Source organism: Numida meleagris, chromosome 3, assembly GCF_002078875.1.
Source record: "Numida meleagris isolate 19003 breed g44 Domestic line chromosome 3, NumMel1.0, whole genome shotgun sequence".
Lineage (NCBI taxonomy): Eukaryota > Metazoa > Chordata > Aves > Galliformes > Numididae > Numida > Numida meleagris.
The window spans coordinates 97,217,992-97,236,159 of record NC_034411.1 but is presented as its reverse complement, the minus strand read 5'-3'; the positions used below and the strand labels follow the sequence as shown (position 1 = coordinate 97,236,159).

Here is an 18,168-nt window from a genome sequence, read left to right as displayed (position 1 = left end):
GCGTCTCGGCGGGCACGGGGCTGGGAAGCGGAGGGGGGGGAGCTCAGGGCCGGAGCGCGGCGCCGCCTCGGAGCTCAGCGACCGCTCTGCCAACGCAGTTCGCTGTTCTCGCAGAACCGTTCCGTTTTCCGGATGTTCCTCTGGAGAGAGCGGAGATTTGATTATTTATTTATTTCCCTGCCCAAAAATAACAGCCGCGTCGCTATGGCATGGGGCTGTCAGGGGAGGGGAGGGACGGGGGGGTTAGGGAAAGGCTCTGCACAGGAGGGCGGTGGGCACGGCCCCGAGTGCCAGGGTTCAGAGAGCGTTTGGACACCGCCCTCAGACGCAGGGTTTGGATTTGGGTGGTGCTGTGTGGAGCCGGGGGTTGGACTCATGATACCTGTGGGTCCGTGCCGACTCAGGATGCTCCGTGGCTCTACGGGTCCGTCCCGTGACGATGAGGGCAGAGCGGAGCAGCGCCGTCGGTCCGAGCTCGGCTGCGGAGCCGCACGCTGTTCGTTGGACAAATGCTGCCCCGAGCAGACGTGCAGAAGACACGAGACTGATGTAGTACATTGAAGTAATGCGGTCCTGGAGGTATTTCAGGGGCGTGTGGATGTGGTGCATCAGGACGTGGCACAGTGATGGACCTGGCAGTGCTGGGCAGTGGTTGGACCTCGTCTTACGAATCGTTTTCACCCCAAAAGATTCCATGATTCTGTGATTTTCCAACAGAGATAAATATTGCTCAACATGGGAAAAACCCACCTGTGGTTTTGCCAGGGCCACACAGCACAGAGCACGGTGGCTCTTGCGGGCAGAGGTGTGTTCACTGCTTGCAGGACCAGCACCCTCTCTCCATTCACTGCTCCTTGTCTTTAAGAAACAGCCAGAATTCAGCAGCAAGCTGCGCCGTCCCCTTGGCCAGTATCAGTCCCCTCGGTCACACCCACACAGCTGTGCTGCAGCTGTGCTCCCAAAGCCACCCCTCCTTGGCTGTTTTCTCCCCAGCATCACTCAGTGGAGCACAGCTCCTTTTTGACCTGGCACATCACTAACACATCCCCAGTACCATCTCTGACACAATTGCTGGCACATCCTTGACACTATCCCTGTCGCATCCCTGACCCAGAACAAGTACCACCGTGCACAGGACAGCCAGGAGCTGCTGTTGGCTCTGGCAGCCAGGAGGAGCGTGGCACTGCCCGCCTTCCCGCTGCCTTCCCCAGAGGATGCTGCCTCCTGCTCCTCCGCACATCAGCAGGATCCCTGCCCGTGGCAGCTCCAGCCCTGTGTTCTCCAGGTGTTGGTTTTGGCAGTGTTCACTGGCCCAGCCGCCCATGGCATTTCTTGCGTCGCTGGAGGGTGCTGCTGCCCGCTGCACCGACACAGCCGGAATGTGTAAGGAGCTGGAAGGGCCCCTGTCATAGTTTTGGCTTGGGCCAGCTTGTTGTCCCTGAATTACTTTTGGGTTCAGAGTGTGCCTGAAGTCACAGTGTCACCTCCAGCCCCACCATGCCCGGCCCAGCACAGCTCTGGGTGCTCAGGAGGGGCTGGGGCGGCCGTTTTCTCACTTCCCCACAGATCTCAAAGCTCCGGGTGAAATGTCGGCAGTGCTCCTTTGGGAAATAGGTGCTGCTGCTGACAGATCCCTCAGAGAAGGTGGGAGCTGGTTTTGCAGAGGGAAGCAGATTTTGCTAACCAGAGCCGCTCCATCCCGATGACTAATTGATTCTGTCTTCCACCCACACACCACGTACAGCTCGTAACACAGAGAAGTCAGCCACAAAGGGAAAAAGAGGCCACCGCCTGTCTTCTAAGCCCATCCTTTGCCCAGAATTGCTGGGAATGGGTTCTCAGGGTGGGAACTGCTGAGACAAATCTGAGGGGCTGAGCGTCCTTCTGGACACAGAAGGGAGCTGCTTCGTTCCTGCTTTCAGGGGCAGGGTCCTTACGTGGGCTCTGCACCATGCCTGTTCAACCTCTGTTGGTGTTGTCGGGAGCGGCAGGATAGCTCGTGTGAATCACCAGCTTCAGCTTAGAGAAAGCAGTCACCAAGTCGGCGTGGGTCTGGGTCTGTTCCAAGCCACAGCCATTGTCTGTCTCCCCTTTCCATGGGCAGCAAAATAAAGAGGAGAAAGGTGGAAGTTTGGTTCTTCCTGCAACACCCAGCCTGCCTGCAAGGGGTTCTCTTTGTCACTTCCTTCGTTAGCAGGTATTTTCGTTAGCAGGTATTTTCATTACTAAGAGGTGCTCTGGCCCCTGTACCATCTCCCCAGAGGTGGGTCGGGGTGCAAACATGGCCAATGAGACACAAAGGCAGCTTTGTCGTGTCGTAACTGAAACATGTGACATTTGTTCTTTTCAAGGCCTCATCTCCACGACGCCCCTCAGACCCAGAGAACAACAACATCAGCAACGAGTGAGTAGCCCCTGCCTCCCTTTCCCCTGTGTGTTTTTTGTTGCCATCGTGGCCACTCGGGCCTTCTGTGGGCTCTGCAGCATGGGTAGGGTGGGTCACACGTCTTTCCTCCTAGGAACCCTTGAGAGGCTCCCATGCTGCAGCAGTTGGAGACAGGGATCCTCAGCTAGTGGGGGAGGGAGGTGGGGACCTGCTGCTCTGGGCATCCAACAAACGAAACCTGAACTCTTCCTTCCACATGCAGCGATGCTGACTGTGTCTCCAGGTCTGCCAGTGGCAGTGGGAACAGATTGATGCATGTGTTAGAGAAACGCAGATGCAACTAAAAGGCTTGGAAAACCATCTCCTTACGCTAAGGAGGGAATTCTTTCAATGCTGGGCTGTCACACAGCCCCACTGCCCCTGAGGTATGTGCTAATCTGAAAACTGGGGAGAAAAAAGCAGGGAGAAAAAAAAAAAAGAGGTAAGGAGACTTCATAGAACCACAGCGTGGTGGGGGTGGCAGAACCCTCTGGGTCCATCAGGCCCAGCCCCTTTGCTCCAGCAGGGACACCCAGAGCAGCGTGCCCAGCACCTCCTGCTGTCACCTAGAAGTGCAGCCACGTGAGATAGAGGCTGGAGGTGTGACAACAAATAACCACCTAAATCAGGCACTCATGAACACCCTCCAAGCGGGAATATGTATGTGTTCTTTGCTGTATCATATCACCTCTTTTTTTCCCACATGACCAGCAGCAGTCCAGTAATTGAATGACATGGCTCAGGAATGTCACAACAATCTGATAATGGCTCTCAACCCGTGTCATGCGCAGTGTTATCCAAGCGTGGCTTTGACCCATTTTTCAGCTGCAAGGTCTTGCAGAAGGCATTTTAATGATTAATCCTGTACTTTCCCATCCTCAGCAGAAAGATAAAAAACGGTGGCCTAGATTCATCCCACCTCGTTCTGATTGGACTCATTCAGGTGGGGTTAGGGAAAGGCTCTGCACCGGAGGGCGGTGGGCAGGGCCCTGAGTGCTGGAGTTCAAGGAGTGTTTGGGCATCACTCTCAGACACGGGGTTCGGATTTTGAGTGGTGCTGTGTGGAGCTGGAGGTTGGACTCAGTGATCCTTGTGGGTCCCTTCTCACTGGAGATACTCTGATTTTCAGGCCCTTAACTGGGGCTGACTCGCTTCACTTGGCCAGGTGACCACCAGAGGTCCCTCCCATCACCATTCTGTGATCCGGGGTTTCCTACCTAGGAGGTCACCACCCATTAGGGACACTGTCACCAGACCCCACAGCTCACTTTTGGGCTAATCTTGCCCTTTGTGTTTCCTTCTCCTCATTGCAAAGCTCTTTGTCTTCCCGTTAAAAATATTCCCTCTTCCCTTCACCACCTTTAAACACAGAGAGGCAGATGGCTGAAATGGAGCACATTGCTTGCTTTCCCCTTTCCTAAATTGCTTTAGCCCTTCAGTCACTCTTATTGCTGCTTTCTAAACTCCCTCCAAGCTGTTAATAACTCTTCAGTATTTTGCTCAGAAGTCTCTGCAGTAATCTTGATGGGTTGTGTTTCCTGTGCTGTCCTCCCACCATCACTCCTCAGGCCTCTGGCTCCCCGAGAGCTGCTGGGTTTGAACGATTCCCCCCCAACATCCCAACCTCCAATTTTCAAGTCACAAAGTCCAGCAGCTTTCAGCGTTACTCAGCGGGCAGTGCTGTGATGTGCTGCAGGCCCGATGTCCAGGCCCGGAGGCCATGCGGCACCAGGGAGGCCCTGTCCCACCGTTGCTCATGTTTCTCAGCCCCAGCTTAATTCCCTGCCCTTGAGATGAAGGCTCAAGCTGGGAAGTCTCGGAGGCCTCGGTCCAACCTCCTGCTCGAAGCCACCTCAGAGCAGGGCCCTGTCCAGCCTGGCCCTGAAAAGCCCCAGTGACACAGCGTGTACAGCTGCGGGCCTCAGGCTGGAGGGGTTTCTCCTTTTATGCAGATGGAATCTCTATGTTTTGAATTTGTTTCACTTTTTCCACATGCAGCAATAGAAAACTGCCCCAGGAACAGAAAGGACACAAACAGCAGCTTGCTTTCCCTTTGCTCATGAAATGAACACCTCCCTCTTTATTCCGCTCCCTTCTGGGATTGCATGGTAGCAGGTTGTCTCTTTGAAAGCCCCTCTGTGTGTCAGTGAGCCTGAATTTTACCTGGAGACTTTCTCTGCTGCCTGGAGGTCACCACGCAGGCAAGATGCGGAGGTGCTAATGACCAAGTTCATCCCAGCTGAGCTGGGTCTCATCCTTTGAGAAGTGGTGAGTCAATGGTTGCTAAATAATGGCAGAGACAGAGACATGCCATTGGATGTAATTTCCACAGTGCCAATAAAACCTGGGCCAGTCCCCTACTGATGCTACATCAGACATCATTTGTGTGAGAGAAAAATAACTAAACCATAGGAGTAGTTGGACAGAGCTGAGCTCATACTTTGGTTGGAACCCAAAGCAAACCCAGCCGAGCCCAGTAGAGCTGCAGTGGTTCCCGTGGAAGAACCTTACACACATTCTCCATCAGTACATCGCTTTTTGGGGCCTAGTGTTCTGTAAGAATACCTTTTATCTTGCATCTCTCAAAAGCAGAAGCACAAAAATACCAAAATGGTCACTTACTGGTAACGTCCAGCTCTCTTGAAAAGGGCAAAAGCCACAGGCCATGCACGTGGTGGTCAGATAATAACAAAAATACCTTTCTGCATGAAACCTTGGAACTAGCAGCTGGTGTAAAGGGTTTGGAGTGCGTTGGCTGACCCGTGGCCATAGCTCACCAAGGGCTATGGGGCACAGGTGCTTGAGTACTGTATAGATTTCACTGTAGCAAACTCACCGACTAGAATGGGTGCCAGGTGCTAGCAAATGTCAGCCAGTGATGTACCCATGGTGTATAGAATGTGTTAGAGTAGCGGCCTCTCAACAAGCCACATGCACGGCCATTTTCCATTCACCCGATGATGAAGTTAGCAATGAGAGAGCTTGGCTCCCCTCCCAGCAGCAATAACCCGCTCCCTCCACCTGCAGGTGCCTATCGCAGGGCAGCAAGCAGCTGGTGGGGTGCCCGGCCGTCTTGTACCATGGCTCAGAGGAGGAGCTGATGGCCAGCATCGAGCGGGAGTACGGCTGCTGAGCTCCGCACGAGGCACGGCCGGAGCAGCAGCGCTGCCAGTGGGACAATGCAACACCTGCTACAGCGAGGAGGGGTGCGAGGAGCAAGACCAGGGAAAGCACATCTTGTGAATCAACATCTCAAAGCTCCTTTTGAAATGGCACTTTTACTAGATTTACTAGAGTTTTGTTGAGGTGTGGTGCTTTGAGGGAAGAAGACCTTTGCTTTGTCCTGGCAGAGATAAAATGCAGCAAAATCATTCGATTTAGGTCTGGCTTCAGGAGTGTGCTGTGAAATGCAGCAGGCTCCCATGCATTTCCGCTCCCTGGCAGAAAAATCGCTGCGTTGTATCCTTAGCTGATCTGAAGTAAAACAGAAGGGCTGGATCTCTGAGGAAAATCACACTTTCTTTGCTCCCCAGCAGGGAAGCCTGGTGTTTTAGGGTTTCTGCCTTTGTTTTACCTACATCTTAATGTATCGTGAGTAGCTGCTTCTTATCAGAAGTAGAAAAATACCTAATTTCTGTCGTTAGCTGAAGCATTCCAGATGTCAGATGAGAGAGTGTGTGAGTGCAAGAGGAAACAGCAGGACACATCTTAAGATGCTGTACTGTGACATCTTCATCATTCCTGATATTTGTGAAAGAGAAATATGTGCATCTGTATTCTATGTACCTTTCAATAAAGCAACAACAGCTGTCATGGTTTTGTGATTTTTGGTTATTGGTATTCCACATCATATCATGTAGTGAATGTACCTGGTTCTCAGAAGAGAAGGACTACTACATTCCCCACGGCACTTTGCTCCTTTGTTACCATTTTCCATCCGGAGGGAAAAGATAAAAGCTCACAGTATAAAAACTCGCAGATCACGAGACCTCGTCCCTTTTTCCGCCCGTCTCTCGTCTTGGCAGCACCTCGCTCTCCAGCCGTCTTATCATCGGTAGTAGAGTAAGGCCTACCTTGATTTTGGGACATTCTCTCTCTCTGTATTGGATTTATCACCTTAAATTGTAATTATATTGTATTATAGTGTGTTGTTTTGCATTCCGATATCTTATTTAGTAAATTAGTTTGTTTCTCCTCAGATTGTTGCCGCTGTTCTTTGCTCTCAGGGCCATCTCCTTACCCTTTTCCACTTTTCCCTTTTCCTGGGGCGTGGACCTGTGGATCCCCCGTCCCCTTCGTCACGGAACCGGGCCTAACGCCCGTAAACCGTTGACAAACAGCGGTTTTGAAGCAGAGTCTCCTGGAAAAAATCCTGTTTTGAATGCTAGCACTTCTTGTGGGGAGCAGAAGTAGGTTTAGACCCATGGCTGCTGAGCCATGGTGGGAGTGTGGTGCACTGCCCCGCAGCACATCCATTGGATGTCCGGTCGCTTGTGTTAGCTTTTGGCAGCTCTCAAAGTCCTCTTGCAGCAAGCAGAACAGGCGTGTGCAAGGAAAGTGTCTGGAGGCCTCCTGACCGCAGCCCTGCAGGCAGCCTCGGGGCTCTGTGCCCTGCCCAGCTTTCTTGTCATTTGGGTTTCCTTCTTTCAGCCAGGACCTTTCTCTGGTGCTGCCCCTGCTATGCAGGCCAGGCATATCCCTACAACTCATTTTGGTCTCTCATAAAGGAAAGTCTATACTTCAACAATTTCAGAGAAATTGAATCATTTTAGAAGACAAAGATATTTCTAAATGGAGTGTATTCCTATTAGGCCGCAGGAAATTTCTCTTGCAGTGCAGCAAAGCCTTAAGCTTCTCCATCAAAGAAGCTCATAGGACAGCTGAGGAACAAGCACGCTTCTGCTCCCAGGATTAGGGGGTGGCAGGGTTCGTTCACAGCAAACCCCAGTGCCACCACGAGAGGAGGAGCAGCAGGAGGGAGGGGAGTGCGGTGAGCTGGGACAGTCCCTGCTCCGGGGAGGGTGGGAGAAGGAAACACGGGGTCGGAAGAAGCAGCCACAAGCTGTGCGATGGTCTCTCATGCTCTGTGCTCTGAAACAAAGAACTGCTGTGAACTCGAGAGAGATCACAAGGGAGAAAATAAGATCTGAAGTATTCTTCTCATCTAGAAAAAAACTTCCAGGAAAGGGCATGCTCCAGCCTGCTGAGGCCGTCTGCATGCATGAGATGTGCTCGTGGCCATCTGCACACGTCAGGAAGTGAGCATTACCCAATTTCCTTCTCCCACGCTCTAAGACTGAGGCAGAAACTGAGGGAGGCTGCGTTTGATGGAGGAAGAAACCGATCATGAAAGAAACTGCCTCAGTGCCAACACGCCCTGCAGAGGAGCGCTGCGATGGCTGTGAGCGCGGCTGAGGCGTCGCGCCATCCTCCTCAGCCGTCTTGCAGCCTCCTCAGCCCATGCGTTGCCATTTTCTGAGTCATGATTTGCTGTTCCTGCATGTGTGAGTTTGCCTTTTCGTGGTCACAACCTGCCTGCCTCAAGCTGCCTTGCCAGCCGTGATTGGAAGGCAGCAGCCATATGGGCTCGCAGATGGAACCGGCAGAGCGGTGGGAGGCGCACCCAGCAGCCCCACGTGTCAGATGCTGCCCTGCGGCAGGAGCCTGCGCAGGGATGATGAGGAGCCACCAAATGCCACCTCCTGCGCTCTCAGCGCAGCCTCCCCTGCTGGAGCGGGAGCCGGAGCTGCAGCCCAAGGCAGAGCTGTAAGCCAGAGTGAGAGCACCCTGCTGTTCTGCCCCAAGCTAGGACACTGTCTCCCCGAGAGACAAAGGAAAGCGTGGAGATCTGAAGAGCTCAGGGGCTGATGTTTGTGCTTCTGTGCCAAAGCACTGATCCTGCAGCAAAGCTTTCCCTTCTTGGGGAGGGATGCAAGGATGGCATGCTCCTTGCCAGGCAAAGCCTCAAGGCCCCACTCCCAGCTAGCTCTGAGGGCTCTGACCACGGGAGTGGGTCACCTTGCTGTGAGCAGCTGTCACAAAGTTAGCCTCAGTACACCCTTTCCTCTTTTCTCCCGTTCCGCTACCCTTATGTGCCCACCCCATTCCCATGGCACCGATGTAGTGGAAACCAGAGCCTGCCATTTAGAAACACAGCTCTGCTAGAAATAAACACTGCTGCAATCCGGGAACCAGCCAGAGGGAAAGGAACAGCAGAGATGCTTGAAAATGTAAACAAGGAGTTACTGTGCTGTCATCCTCCCGGCCACATCCTTCCCAGATGAGACCTGCAGGTCACACCCAGCTGCCAAAGCATGAGGGTGCAGGAGCGGGAAGCAGTGCTAATGCAGCCATACTGGAGTCAAATCCTCTCTTCTTTATGTGCACAGTTCATGCTGCTTCTGGAGGCCATGCTAGGAGAACACAGTTCTGAGCCCAGAGACTCCTGTTTTCAGGCAGCTTGCAAAAACCCCACACCGTGGTCGTGATGTACACGTAAATACACAAAAAGCTTTATGTAAAATTATATATGGACAAGCACCGCCCAGCTTACAGCAGGACCAAAAAAGTCCTTCATTCGAAGGTAAGTGAATCAGTGAGCCCCAAAGTCTTCCGCTGGCCTAAATAGATAACGTAATCCAGATTTTTTTTACGTAGCTCTGGAGCAGATATTTATAGGATATCTGAAAATTCACAATTTTTAATGATTTGAAAGCACTCATGTTGTGTACTTTCTTTAGTAGAAGCTAAAAAACAGGTACAAAACCATAATCCCGCTTCTTTGAAATACAGACTCAAAGAGACTGAAGGGCGTTGGTCCGGCAGTGAGTGAGAGCAGTGCCCCTCGTCACGCGTAATCCATAAATAACCCTTCCACAACAGGAAGGAGCAGAGCAAACACAGCCAACAGCCGCAGCACGGCCCAGCTGCTCGGGAGCACTCACAGGACGCAGGCAGTGGGAGGCAAGGCAAAGGTTTCCACACCGCCCAGGAGCTGCAGGAATCACTACTAGCCACAAAAAACCTAAGAAGAAGGAGGGAGATGCGACTTGCCTGCATCGTGACACATGCACTGCACGCGCTTTATGCAATTTCTTATCCCCAGTCCATCACATCCTTCCCATGGTGCAGCTGTCTGACGCAGCTGATCACACCAGGACATGGGTCTCCACACGGCTTTGCTCAGGAAAAAAGCATTCAGTGCTAAATGGGCCCTCAGACTGAGACGGGGCAACCTTCTCCCAAGTTAGAAATGTGTTACAGCAGCAACCAAAAGTCAACCTTCTCGATCCAGAGCAAAAAAGAGCAAAGCCTCTCTTTGTACACCACACAGGCTTGGAAAACTGGCTAGCATCAGAACAGCAACAGGGCAAGCATTCGCTGCAACGGGGAGCACAAAGCTGCAGGTGCACACCCTCCCCAGCACGTACGCTGCACGCGGGATGACGGCGCGGCGGCAAGCAGGGCGTGGGCGTCTGAAAGGTGAGGCACAGCACTTCAGTACACCCAGCACAACACTCTCGTGCAGGCTGAAGGCTCGTTACCAGTAATTACAACTATAGAGTTAAGTGTAAAAATAATGACATATTCAGCTTTCAACTGAAAGAGCTCTCTGCTGATTTCAGGGGAGTGCTGAGATCAGCAAGTCTGCTTAAATGAGAACAGCACTTTGCCCACACGGAGAAGTAAGACGGTGTTTTTGGAACAAAACCATGCAAGAGATAGCACATTCCTAGGTATCTGCATTTTACACATCCAGGTCAAAAAAAAGTCCCTCTCCAGCACATAGGAGTGGTTGAGGATAGGAGTCCTGGAGGGTGAACGCCACAGAAATATTTGAGGCCAGGTGAGCTTCGGCCAGCAAAACAGCAGCTGGCAGCACGCAGCACACCGCCACAGAGCACACACCCGGCCGGCTGCAGGAGGGGCAGCGCATCTCACTGCTCACACCAGCACAGCACAGCACAGCACAGCACAGCACAGCACAGCACAGCACAGCACAGCACAGCACTCTGCAGCCAGCGATTCCGCTCCTCAGTCGTATTTACACGTGGGGCAAAAGAAAATCCAACCCACAGGGAGAATATCTCCTTTAATAGAAAAGGGTGATTTGATACAAAGTACTGTGGAGAAGTATAAGGCCGCGTGAAGAGCATCATCGAGTTGACAACAGTGGCTGTTTCTGAGGACAGGACTAGTATTTCTCCTGGTGCTTTGACACGGGTCATTGAAAGCCTGGAACAATTCTCTATAAGGTGCATAAGCATCTACAATACGTAAACTTAATTTTATATTTCTCCTGTATTACCAAAAAAAAAAAAAAAAATGCAGAGACCCAGCTAATTATTCACAGGTTATCTTGCCATTTTTGCAATTTTTCAGTAGACTTTAATATGCTGATTTAGTAGGACTGACAGTAAAGCATCGTTTTTAGTGTCAAAGCTTCTAAACAGTGTTTGTGCTTCTACACCCAGCAGAGCGGCCCGGCTCCCCCAGGCTTTGCTCAGGCGGAGCGGGGACTCAGGAACACCCAGTGTGTCAAGCTTTACCAAAAGTCACAACAGCTTCCACTTGCAAAGAGTACGAATTTATGGAGCGCTGAGGATTTCAACACTTCTTTTCTGAAAGTCATTCCGGGATGGTTTTGTTGGGTTGGTTTTTAGCTCGTTTTTGTTTTGTTTATAAACAGTGCCAGGCTTAGATCTCAACATCTCAAACCTCCAGTGTCACCTGCACAAGGAGGGTCCAACAGCACCGGTCCAACGCAGGATCAGAATCCAGAAGTGTGAAAATCCCAAACACCAAGTTCTCATATGTGCTTACAAAATGCTCTGAATGCGTTTGTTTAGGCTTACAGGAAAGTAGTTTCCAAAGCCCTGGGTTTCATCCTGCACACCCCTACTAATGCAGGTCAAGTAAGCCTGCGTATGAAGAACCAAATGAATAAATACAAAATATATTTGGTATAGAAAACGCTAGTATAAAAAATTATAAATCACCCTGTTTCACTGTCCATGAAAACGTTAACAGCAAGCATTACACGTGACTGGCTTAAACCTATTGCCAAAATCATTTCAAAAGAGTTCTGCTTTCCTGAAGTGCTGGTGATTGCATCTGCCCAAATATTGAACAAACAAACGGGGAAGGGATGAGGAAACAGGATAGATTTCTCACCTAGCATTATTAACAGAGGACCTACAATGAAGGGAACCAAAGTATGTACAAGCAAACACGCCGGGGGGTGAAGAGGGGCGCGCTGTCAGTTCTGTTGTAGCCGGCAGAGCTCTCCGCGATCGACGGAAAGTTTCAGAGGAGGTGCTTTCTGCCGCTAGCCCTGACAGACGGACGATGGCACGGGGATGAGCATACTCAGAGCGCTGCTGCTTTTCGGTTTCTCCGCCGTGGCAATCCTGTTCAGTTTGCCCACCTCTGTCTGCCAGCTGGGGATCTTCTTGGTGGCCATGTGGCGGCGGGTGTGCTTCGTCAAGTGATCGCTGCGCATGAAGCGACGCTCACACACGGGGCAGGCAAACTTCTTCTCTCCCGTGTGAGTCCTGCGGTGGCGTGACAGTTCATCTGAGCGGGCAAACTTCTTGTCACAGCCCTCCCAGTTGCAGCTGAAGGGCTTTTCTCCTGCAGAACACAGAAGATAGACAAGTTTCATGAAGCTCTGTTTCATCAAAGAGCTGTGTTATACCCTACTTTGCAAAATCTGACCAGTTTCCCAGAACTGCTCGCGCGTGCAGCTCCTGTTAGCTTGAATACAAGCTGAATTTGACTTGCAGAGAAAAATCATAGGTCTCATTTCTCCTTATTTCCGCACATCTCTTTGAACGTTCTTTAATAGAGTCCATTTTTTGCAAAAACCCAGTTTAAAGAAAAGCAACATTATCTACAGACTTAGCCAAAAGCAAATCCCTGAGCCCGTTCCTCCTATGCGACCACAGCTCTGACCACTGCACATCATTAGCAAATGCTGTGGGCAAAAAGCAAAGCTGGAATTCAGGCCCCCGGCCCCGCTGAAGTGACCCACGCTCTGAGGCAGCACCTCGGGGAGTACTGCGGTCTGACAGCCCACGTGCCCACAGATCCAGACTCCTACAGGAGTTCTGGATGCCAAGGAAGGAAAGCAGCCAGGAAGGTTTTCAACAGCAACTTCTCACACTGGGTGACTGCTTAACATCACACCCGTCCTAAACAACGCGATCTACTGCCCGCAGCCCCCACAGACCTCAAGATAAACATCTACCCTGCGACCCAGGTTTATGGTAACTCTTCGGAGCAGAACAAAAACTCCAGCAGAAAACACACACCACAGCAGCTGTGTTCTTACTGCAGATGGCAAGTGAAGCTCAGGGTGCGTGACGCCCACCTAGCTGCGCAGCGAGTGGGATGAAGCAGGAAAAGCAAGCTGCCGCTGCTCTGCCCACTGGTGCTGCGCAGGACGGCTGCTGATGGGACAGCGAGCTTCCCCAGCCACGGGCACGCATCTTAACGCCCCAGGGGACACGGCTTCCCTCCCGGGTCAGCAGCAGTACGTGCCAAGTGACAGTTTTGCCACCATTGACCGGAAGCAGAACCATCATTCTGCCTCTGAGCTTCGGTTTACAAGGATTAGCAGCTTCATACAGGGCTTAAGCTCTGTTCCCATAGGAATTGTACAGACAAGCTGGCAAACTAGTGCACATCCTGCCACGGAACCACACAGGGTGGCCGAAATAAACAAAGGGAAAAAAATTTAGACAAACATTCAAATGAGCTCTTCTTTATCATTCAGCCTGCTGTACTTGTTCCTCAACATCAGAAATAGTCCCTTCCAAGAACTCAAAATTTAGTTTTGAGTTAACAGGATCTCAGAGTTAGAAGAAGAATAAGTAGAACACATTTACACTGCCTCTACACTAACCAGATGTTACGGACCAAATCATCTTTTATTAACTGTAATTAATTTGCAATTACTTAACGTAAAACCAATTAGATTCCTGCAGCAGCTCTACTTCCTAACACTGTAGCCCAAATTCTTAACGCACACCCGTTTAGCTTAGACAAAACTCTAGGAATCCTGAACAGATAGTACTGGAATTTCTCATTTCTTTCATTCACATCCAAATTAAGAGCAACTAACTGTACTATGGATTGCTTACACCAGACCCCTCCACGCTCAAAATAAAGACTTGCACAATTCACTGCAGTCCAGTCCAGCTGGCAGAATTCCACTCAAATCTAAACACATGCACACAGAGGGCAAAGCTTTGCTCCGACTAAAGCATGTGAAACTCAACCAACGCTACGGGGTCAGCTGAGGTCTCAGAACAAAGTCTGTTTTGTTTTGCTTGCCCATGGAGAATGAGCATTCTTCTCCTCTCTAAGATGAGCACAAGATCCCTGATCACCTGCCCCTTCCCTTTCCCATCTGCTCCCACGCACGCTTCAGCACCCCAAGTGCAGCTCATCCCACGTTACACACCAGTGTGGGTACGGAGGTGGGCTTTGAGGTGGGAACTCTTGAAATAGGTTTTCTTGCACCCAGGGAAGTTGCAAACATAATTCCTCCGTCTTGAAAAGTCCATCTGGGGGGTGCAGCTTTGACCAGAAGCGATGAACACGGGGGCAGGAGCAAGGGGCAGTAGCTTGGTGTTGCCAACAGTCATTACTGTTTGCGGGCACTGAGGCGTCGGTGCGACAGCAGTCTGTGGAAGAACCAACATGACGGCCCCCTGAGGCACAGAAGATCCCACGAGCACGGGCTGAGAAAGCGGAGCTGTCTGCGGTAAAATAGGCTTCATCGGAGCTGAGACCGCTGGAGCTGCAGGCTTGACGTAGGCATTAATCACACCGCTTTGTCCATTGAAAGGGATCATTTGACAGAGAACCTGGGGGCTTGACACAGGGACGGCTGTCACTGGGGTAGCTCTTTTTTGCAAGTCATCCTCGTGACTCTTTGGTAAGCGGGTCTGTGGCGAAACGGGTTGGACTGGAAGCTGTCCCTTGTTGGTCACGACATCGCTGCCGTCAGCCGCGTACGGCCGGTGTACCGGGGAGGTTTTGTTAATCAAACCATCGGCAGCACACGTGTCCTGTGGCAGGCTGGAATGTCTTCGGTCCTCTGCTCCGCACCGGTGTCCAGAAGTGCCGCAGTCCGAAGCTGCCTTGGCTTTCTCTTGCACAGCGGGAACGTGGTGGTAAGCAGGGCTGTCACCTGTGTGCCGTATGACGCTCGTCGCCATGGCCCGGCAAGGCTGAGGGGCAGAGGCTTCCGCGAGGGCCGCCCTCTGGCCACACTGCCTCTCCACGCTCACAACGGATGGCTTGGCTGCGGGAGTCGCGTCGGTGGTGGATGTCACCAAGGCAGCTGTGTTTGCCATGACGGTCCTGGGCTTGGAGTAAGTGACCTGCGAGGGGAGCAACGCGGCGGCCGACATCTCTACAAAGTCGGGGCTGTGCGGAGGGGTCATGCACTGCAGAAAGAAAGCACTGTTATACAACGCTGCAAACGCATAGCGCAATTCTCTCACAGTCTTTCCTGCAAAAATAAAATTACACCTGCTCCTCAGAACCTGCTTCTTGGGGAAAGCAATTAAAGCACGCATTGCCTCATCTGATGGTCATTCAGAACAGGCTCAAAAGTATACTGATAAAAGGAAGGCGATGGGGCAGATTGGAAACCCACAACAAATGCTGCGTATCTACCCAGTGCACTACAGAAAGCCTCTCGTTTCTTCTCCCAGCAATGGGCATAGAGATAAGAGGCTACAAGCACTCTGCTGATCACTCAGACAGACTAGCAATAGGTAGCAGTACTGTACTATTTGAACTTCCATATTCCAGTAAGACTTAAAGTAAAAAATTATGAAATTATCATTTATTAAAGATCTTTAAATGATGATTCCTCCAGCAGCTGGTGGCTATCCCCAAGATAAACACAAGTGGAACTGCTCTTCCCCCTCACCCACCCACCCACTTCTGTGCTCTCCTGCTGCTGCCACCTCTCCTTCCCCCTTAGTACTGAAATCCCAACCCATGCCTGTCTGCTGTGCAGCTCCGGAGAGTTCCCAAACTGAGTGGCAGCAGTATAAGGGAAGAGGCCTGCCAGCCAGTTGCTGTACCACCTCGGCCTTTTTGTCTCTCCTAGTCTCTTTTCGTGATGTAACTGCATACTGAAAGCCAGCTAGCTGAAACAGGTCTTAGCCTTCTAAAACACAAATGGCAGTCTTTTTTTTTTTTTTTTTAAATCTACTTTTATTGCAACATAAATTGAAACAAAAAAAATTGTGATTCAACTGACATTAATCAGCCAGAGTAGGCCAATACTCTGGAAAAATAACAAACTACATGTAGAAACACATAGCATAAAAACTAATTAAATTTGCTGTTTCATAATGGTAACCTGTAGTAGCGATCAGCGTGAAGCCAAACGCTGTCAATAGCCTTCTCCCTAAAGCCCTTCCAGATAAGTCAGCGCTGAATCACCAAGGCTCACTCTGCCTTTTGTACTCCGAATGCTCCAAGAAGCAGGCAGCACTTCTGTGCAGTGCGGGTGGTGGAGCACAGGCTGCCCAGAGCTGTGGGGCCTCCTCCTCCTCCCCGGGGACCCCAAAGCCCCCAGACGCGGTGCTGGGCACCCTGCTCTGGGTGTCCCTGCTGGAGCAGGGCTGGGCCCGATGCACCCAGAGAGCCCTGCCCACCTCAGCCCCTCTGGGGTTCTCTCAGACATCCAACTACTGAAACGGCCTTCCTTCCTCTGTGCTGCTCCTGACAGCAGGAGCTTTTATACTGAGATTTAACAGGAGACCAAACTCCTACATCTGCTTTTTCTGAGATGGCAGAAAACCCCACTTTGCTGATTCACATGTACACGCACAGCACGAGCCATGCTGCCACTACTTTATGCAGGGACACATACGCAAAGTATCTTTCTCAGCTAAGTCCAAACATGGCAGGGATGTAACGTCCAGCTGTCACGCACTCTTATTTTGCAGTCATGCTTTCCTTACCAGCGTAGATAAATAATCCTTCGGTAATTCAGAAGTAGCCTCAGCGTGCATTGTGAAATCGCCAGAATCCGAGAAGGGTGTGAGTGGCCTTATCTTTAATATGTCACCTTTCTGCAATCTTTGCCCCCAGGAGCTCATACAAACAAGGGCCTCAACGGCTTCGATGTCATTCTGCTCCAAGGTGCTGCAGGTAGAGCGCTCGCTGTCGTGGCGCTGCCGCTCCCGGATGGACTCATAGATATCCACAATGTCAACCTGGATGTAATCGGATTACTGGCTATTAGCACAAGTCAGAACACAAAGCTGACACCACCCACATGCTGTCTGCTCACCATGAAGGTCATCTGAAACAGATCCCGTGCCTGCAGCAAGACTTTTACCCATCAGCTCTGCTCTCACCCTCCCCGTGCCAGCTTGTCTCCCCACCCTGTTACTCTTCTAAAAAAAAATAAAATAATAATAATAAAATAAAAAAATAAAAAGAAAATCACTGCAAAAAATAAATCAACCAATGAAAACAAAGCAAAAAAAAAAAACACAAAACAAACAAACAAACAAAAAAATATCCACACTTGTAAAAAGGGAATTGATAGGTGCCATGTGGAGCTCAGGTTTCCAGAGTTCTTCTCCTGGATAGCTCTGCATAAACACATTCCTTGTCTGTATACAAGCAGAAAGGAGAGAACTTCCAACCTCGCTTAGACAAGGCTGTCTCCCGGCCCCAAAAGATGGCTGCTCGTTAGCACTAATCTCATTCCCGGAGCATGTGGAAAACACGCTTCAGGCTGACAGCACGATGCTCTGAGGTCTGACCTCTGACTCAGGGTACCACGCTTTGCAAAAGCATTTCCATTTTATTCTCACTACTGGAAAAGCTAGTGGGGAGAAAGGAAGGCAAAGAGCTTCTGGAGCTCTTGTATTCAGTACTTCAAAAAATCGTGCTTAAAAATTCACGGTACTGCACAGGTGCCGGATATCCCAAAGCGCACCGAGCAGCACGAAGACAATACAGAGGAACGCTATTGGTTCGCTTCCACAGGCAAGCGGCACAGCAGATGGGTGTGCACCCACCCGCGAGGCAACACCCAGCCCTCGTGCACAGGAAGCCCCGCTGTCACCGAGCTCCCGCAGCGCGGGCTGCGCGGCCGCCTCAGCACTCGCGTGCGCCCCGAGCACCGGGAAGGGAAGGGAAGGGAAGGGAAGGGAAGGGAAGGGAAGGGAAGGGAAGGGAAGGGAAGGGAAGGGAAGGGAAGGGCCGCACGGGGCGAGCCCTCAAGCGGTGGTGCGCTGCAGAAAACGGGGAGGGGGAACTCAAAAGAGCGGGCACTCCCACGCTGCTACCGCGGCCTCGAGTCCTAAGGGAACCGCGCTTCCTGGGTGATGTCACCGAGGCTCTCGCGGCCGTGAGTTTTGGTACTGACTCACGTAATGGGGCTCTGCGGTGTCGCGAAGATGCAGATAGTTTGTGCTGGAAATCTGCGCAACGGCTCACGGCCCGGCCGCGTGTCCCCACGTCACCCCGCCCCGGCGCGGCACGGCGGCGGCCGGGGGCAGGGAGCGGCCGCGCGGTCAGGACGGAGCCCCTCAGCCAGCGGCCCCATCCCCTCAGGTAACGGCCCCAACCGCCCCCTACCCCTCAGCCAACGGCCCCGTCCCCTCAGTAACGACCCCGACCGCATCCGTCCCCTCAGCCGGCGGCCCCGATCGCCCCCCACCCCTCAGCCAACGGCCCCGTCCCCCCAGCTAACG

The 18,168-nt window shown here is 51.7% G+C and overlaps 1 protein-coding gene and 1 long non-coding RNA gene across 4 annotated transcripts; one reads left to right on the top strand and one right to left on the bottom strand.

Moving 5' to 3' along the window:
• Window positions 37–6,238, top strand: LOC110396902. Its single transcript, XR_002437348.1, has 2 exons — window positions 37–2,404; window positions 5,453–6,238. It is a non-coding gene; the product is annotated as an uncharacterized LOC110396902 (long non-coding RNA).
• Window positions 10,501–18,117, bottom strand: KLF11 (Kruppel like factor 11). 3 transcript variants are annotated; one of them, XM_021392438.1, is made up of 5 exons: window positions 17,845–18,035; window positions 16,752–16,857; window positions 16,420–16,674; window positions 13,893–14,883; window positions 10,501–12,058 (listed from the first exon to the last, which is right to left on the bottom strand). In XM_021392438.1, exons 2-5 carry the CDS (start codon window positions 16,761–16,763, stop codon window positions 11,754–11,756), a joined length of 1,563 nt encoding a protein of 520 aa, XP_021248113.1. In that variant the 5' UTR covers window positions 16,764–16,857; window positions 17,845–18,035; the 3' UTR covers window positions 10,501–11,753. The 3 variants fall into 3 exon arrangements, with proteins under 3 accessions (XP_021248113.1, XP_021248115.1, XP_021248114.1); XM_021392440.1 differs by lacking the exons at window positions 16,752–16,857; window positions 17,845–18,035 and adding an exon at window positions 18,053–18,117; XM_021392439.1 differs by lacking the exon at window positions 16,752–16,857 and having other exon boundaries at window positions 17,845–18,034.

What these genes read in the sequence shown, in the direction of transcription:
- KLF11 (XM_021392438.1), bottom strand. An exon ending in AGGATTATTTATCTACGCTG is followed by an intron (nt 14,884 to 16,419) that starts GTAAGGAAAGCA and finishes TTCTTTCTGCAG; the next exon opens with TGCATGACCCCTCCGCACAG. An exon ending in CCACCTCCGTACCCACACTG is followed by an intron (nt 12,059 to 13,892) that starts GTGTGTAACGTG and finishes TGTGTTCTGCAG; the next exon opens with GAGAAAAGCCCTTCAGCTGC.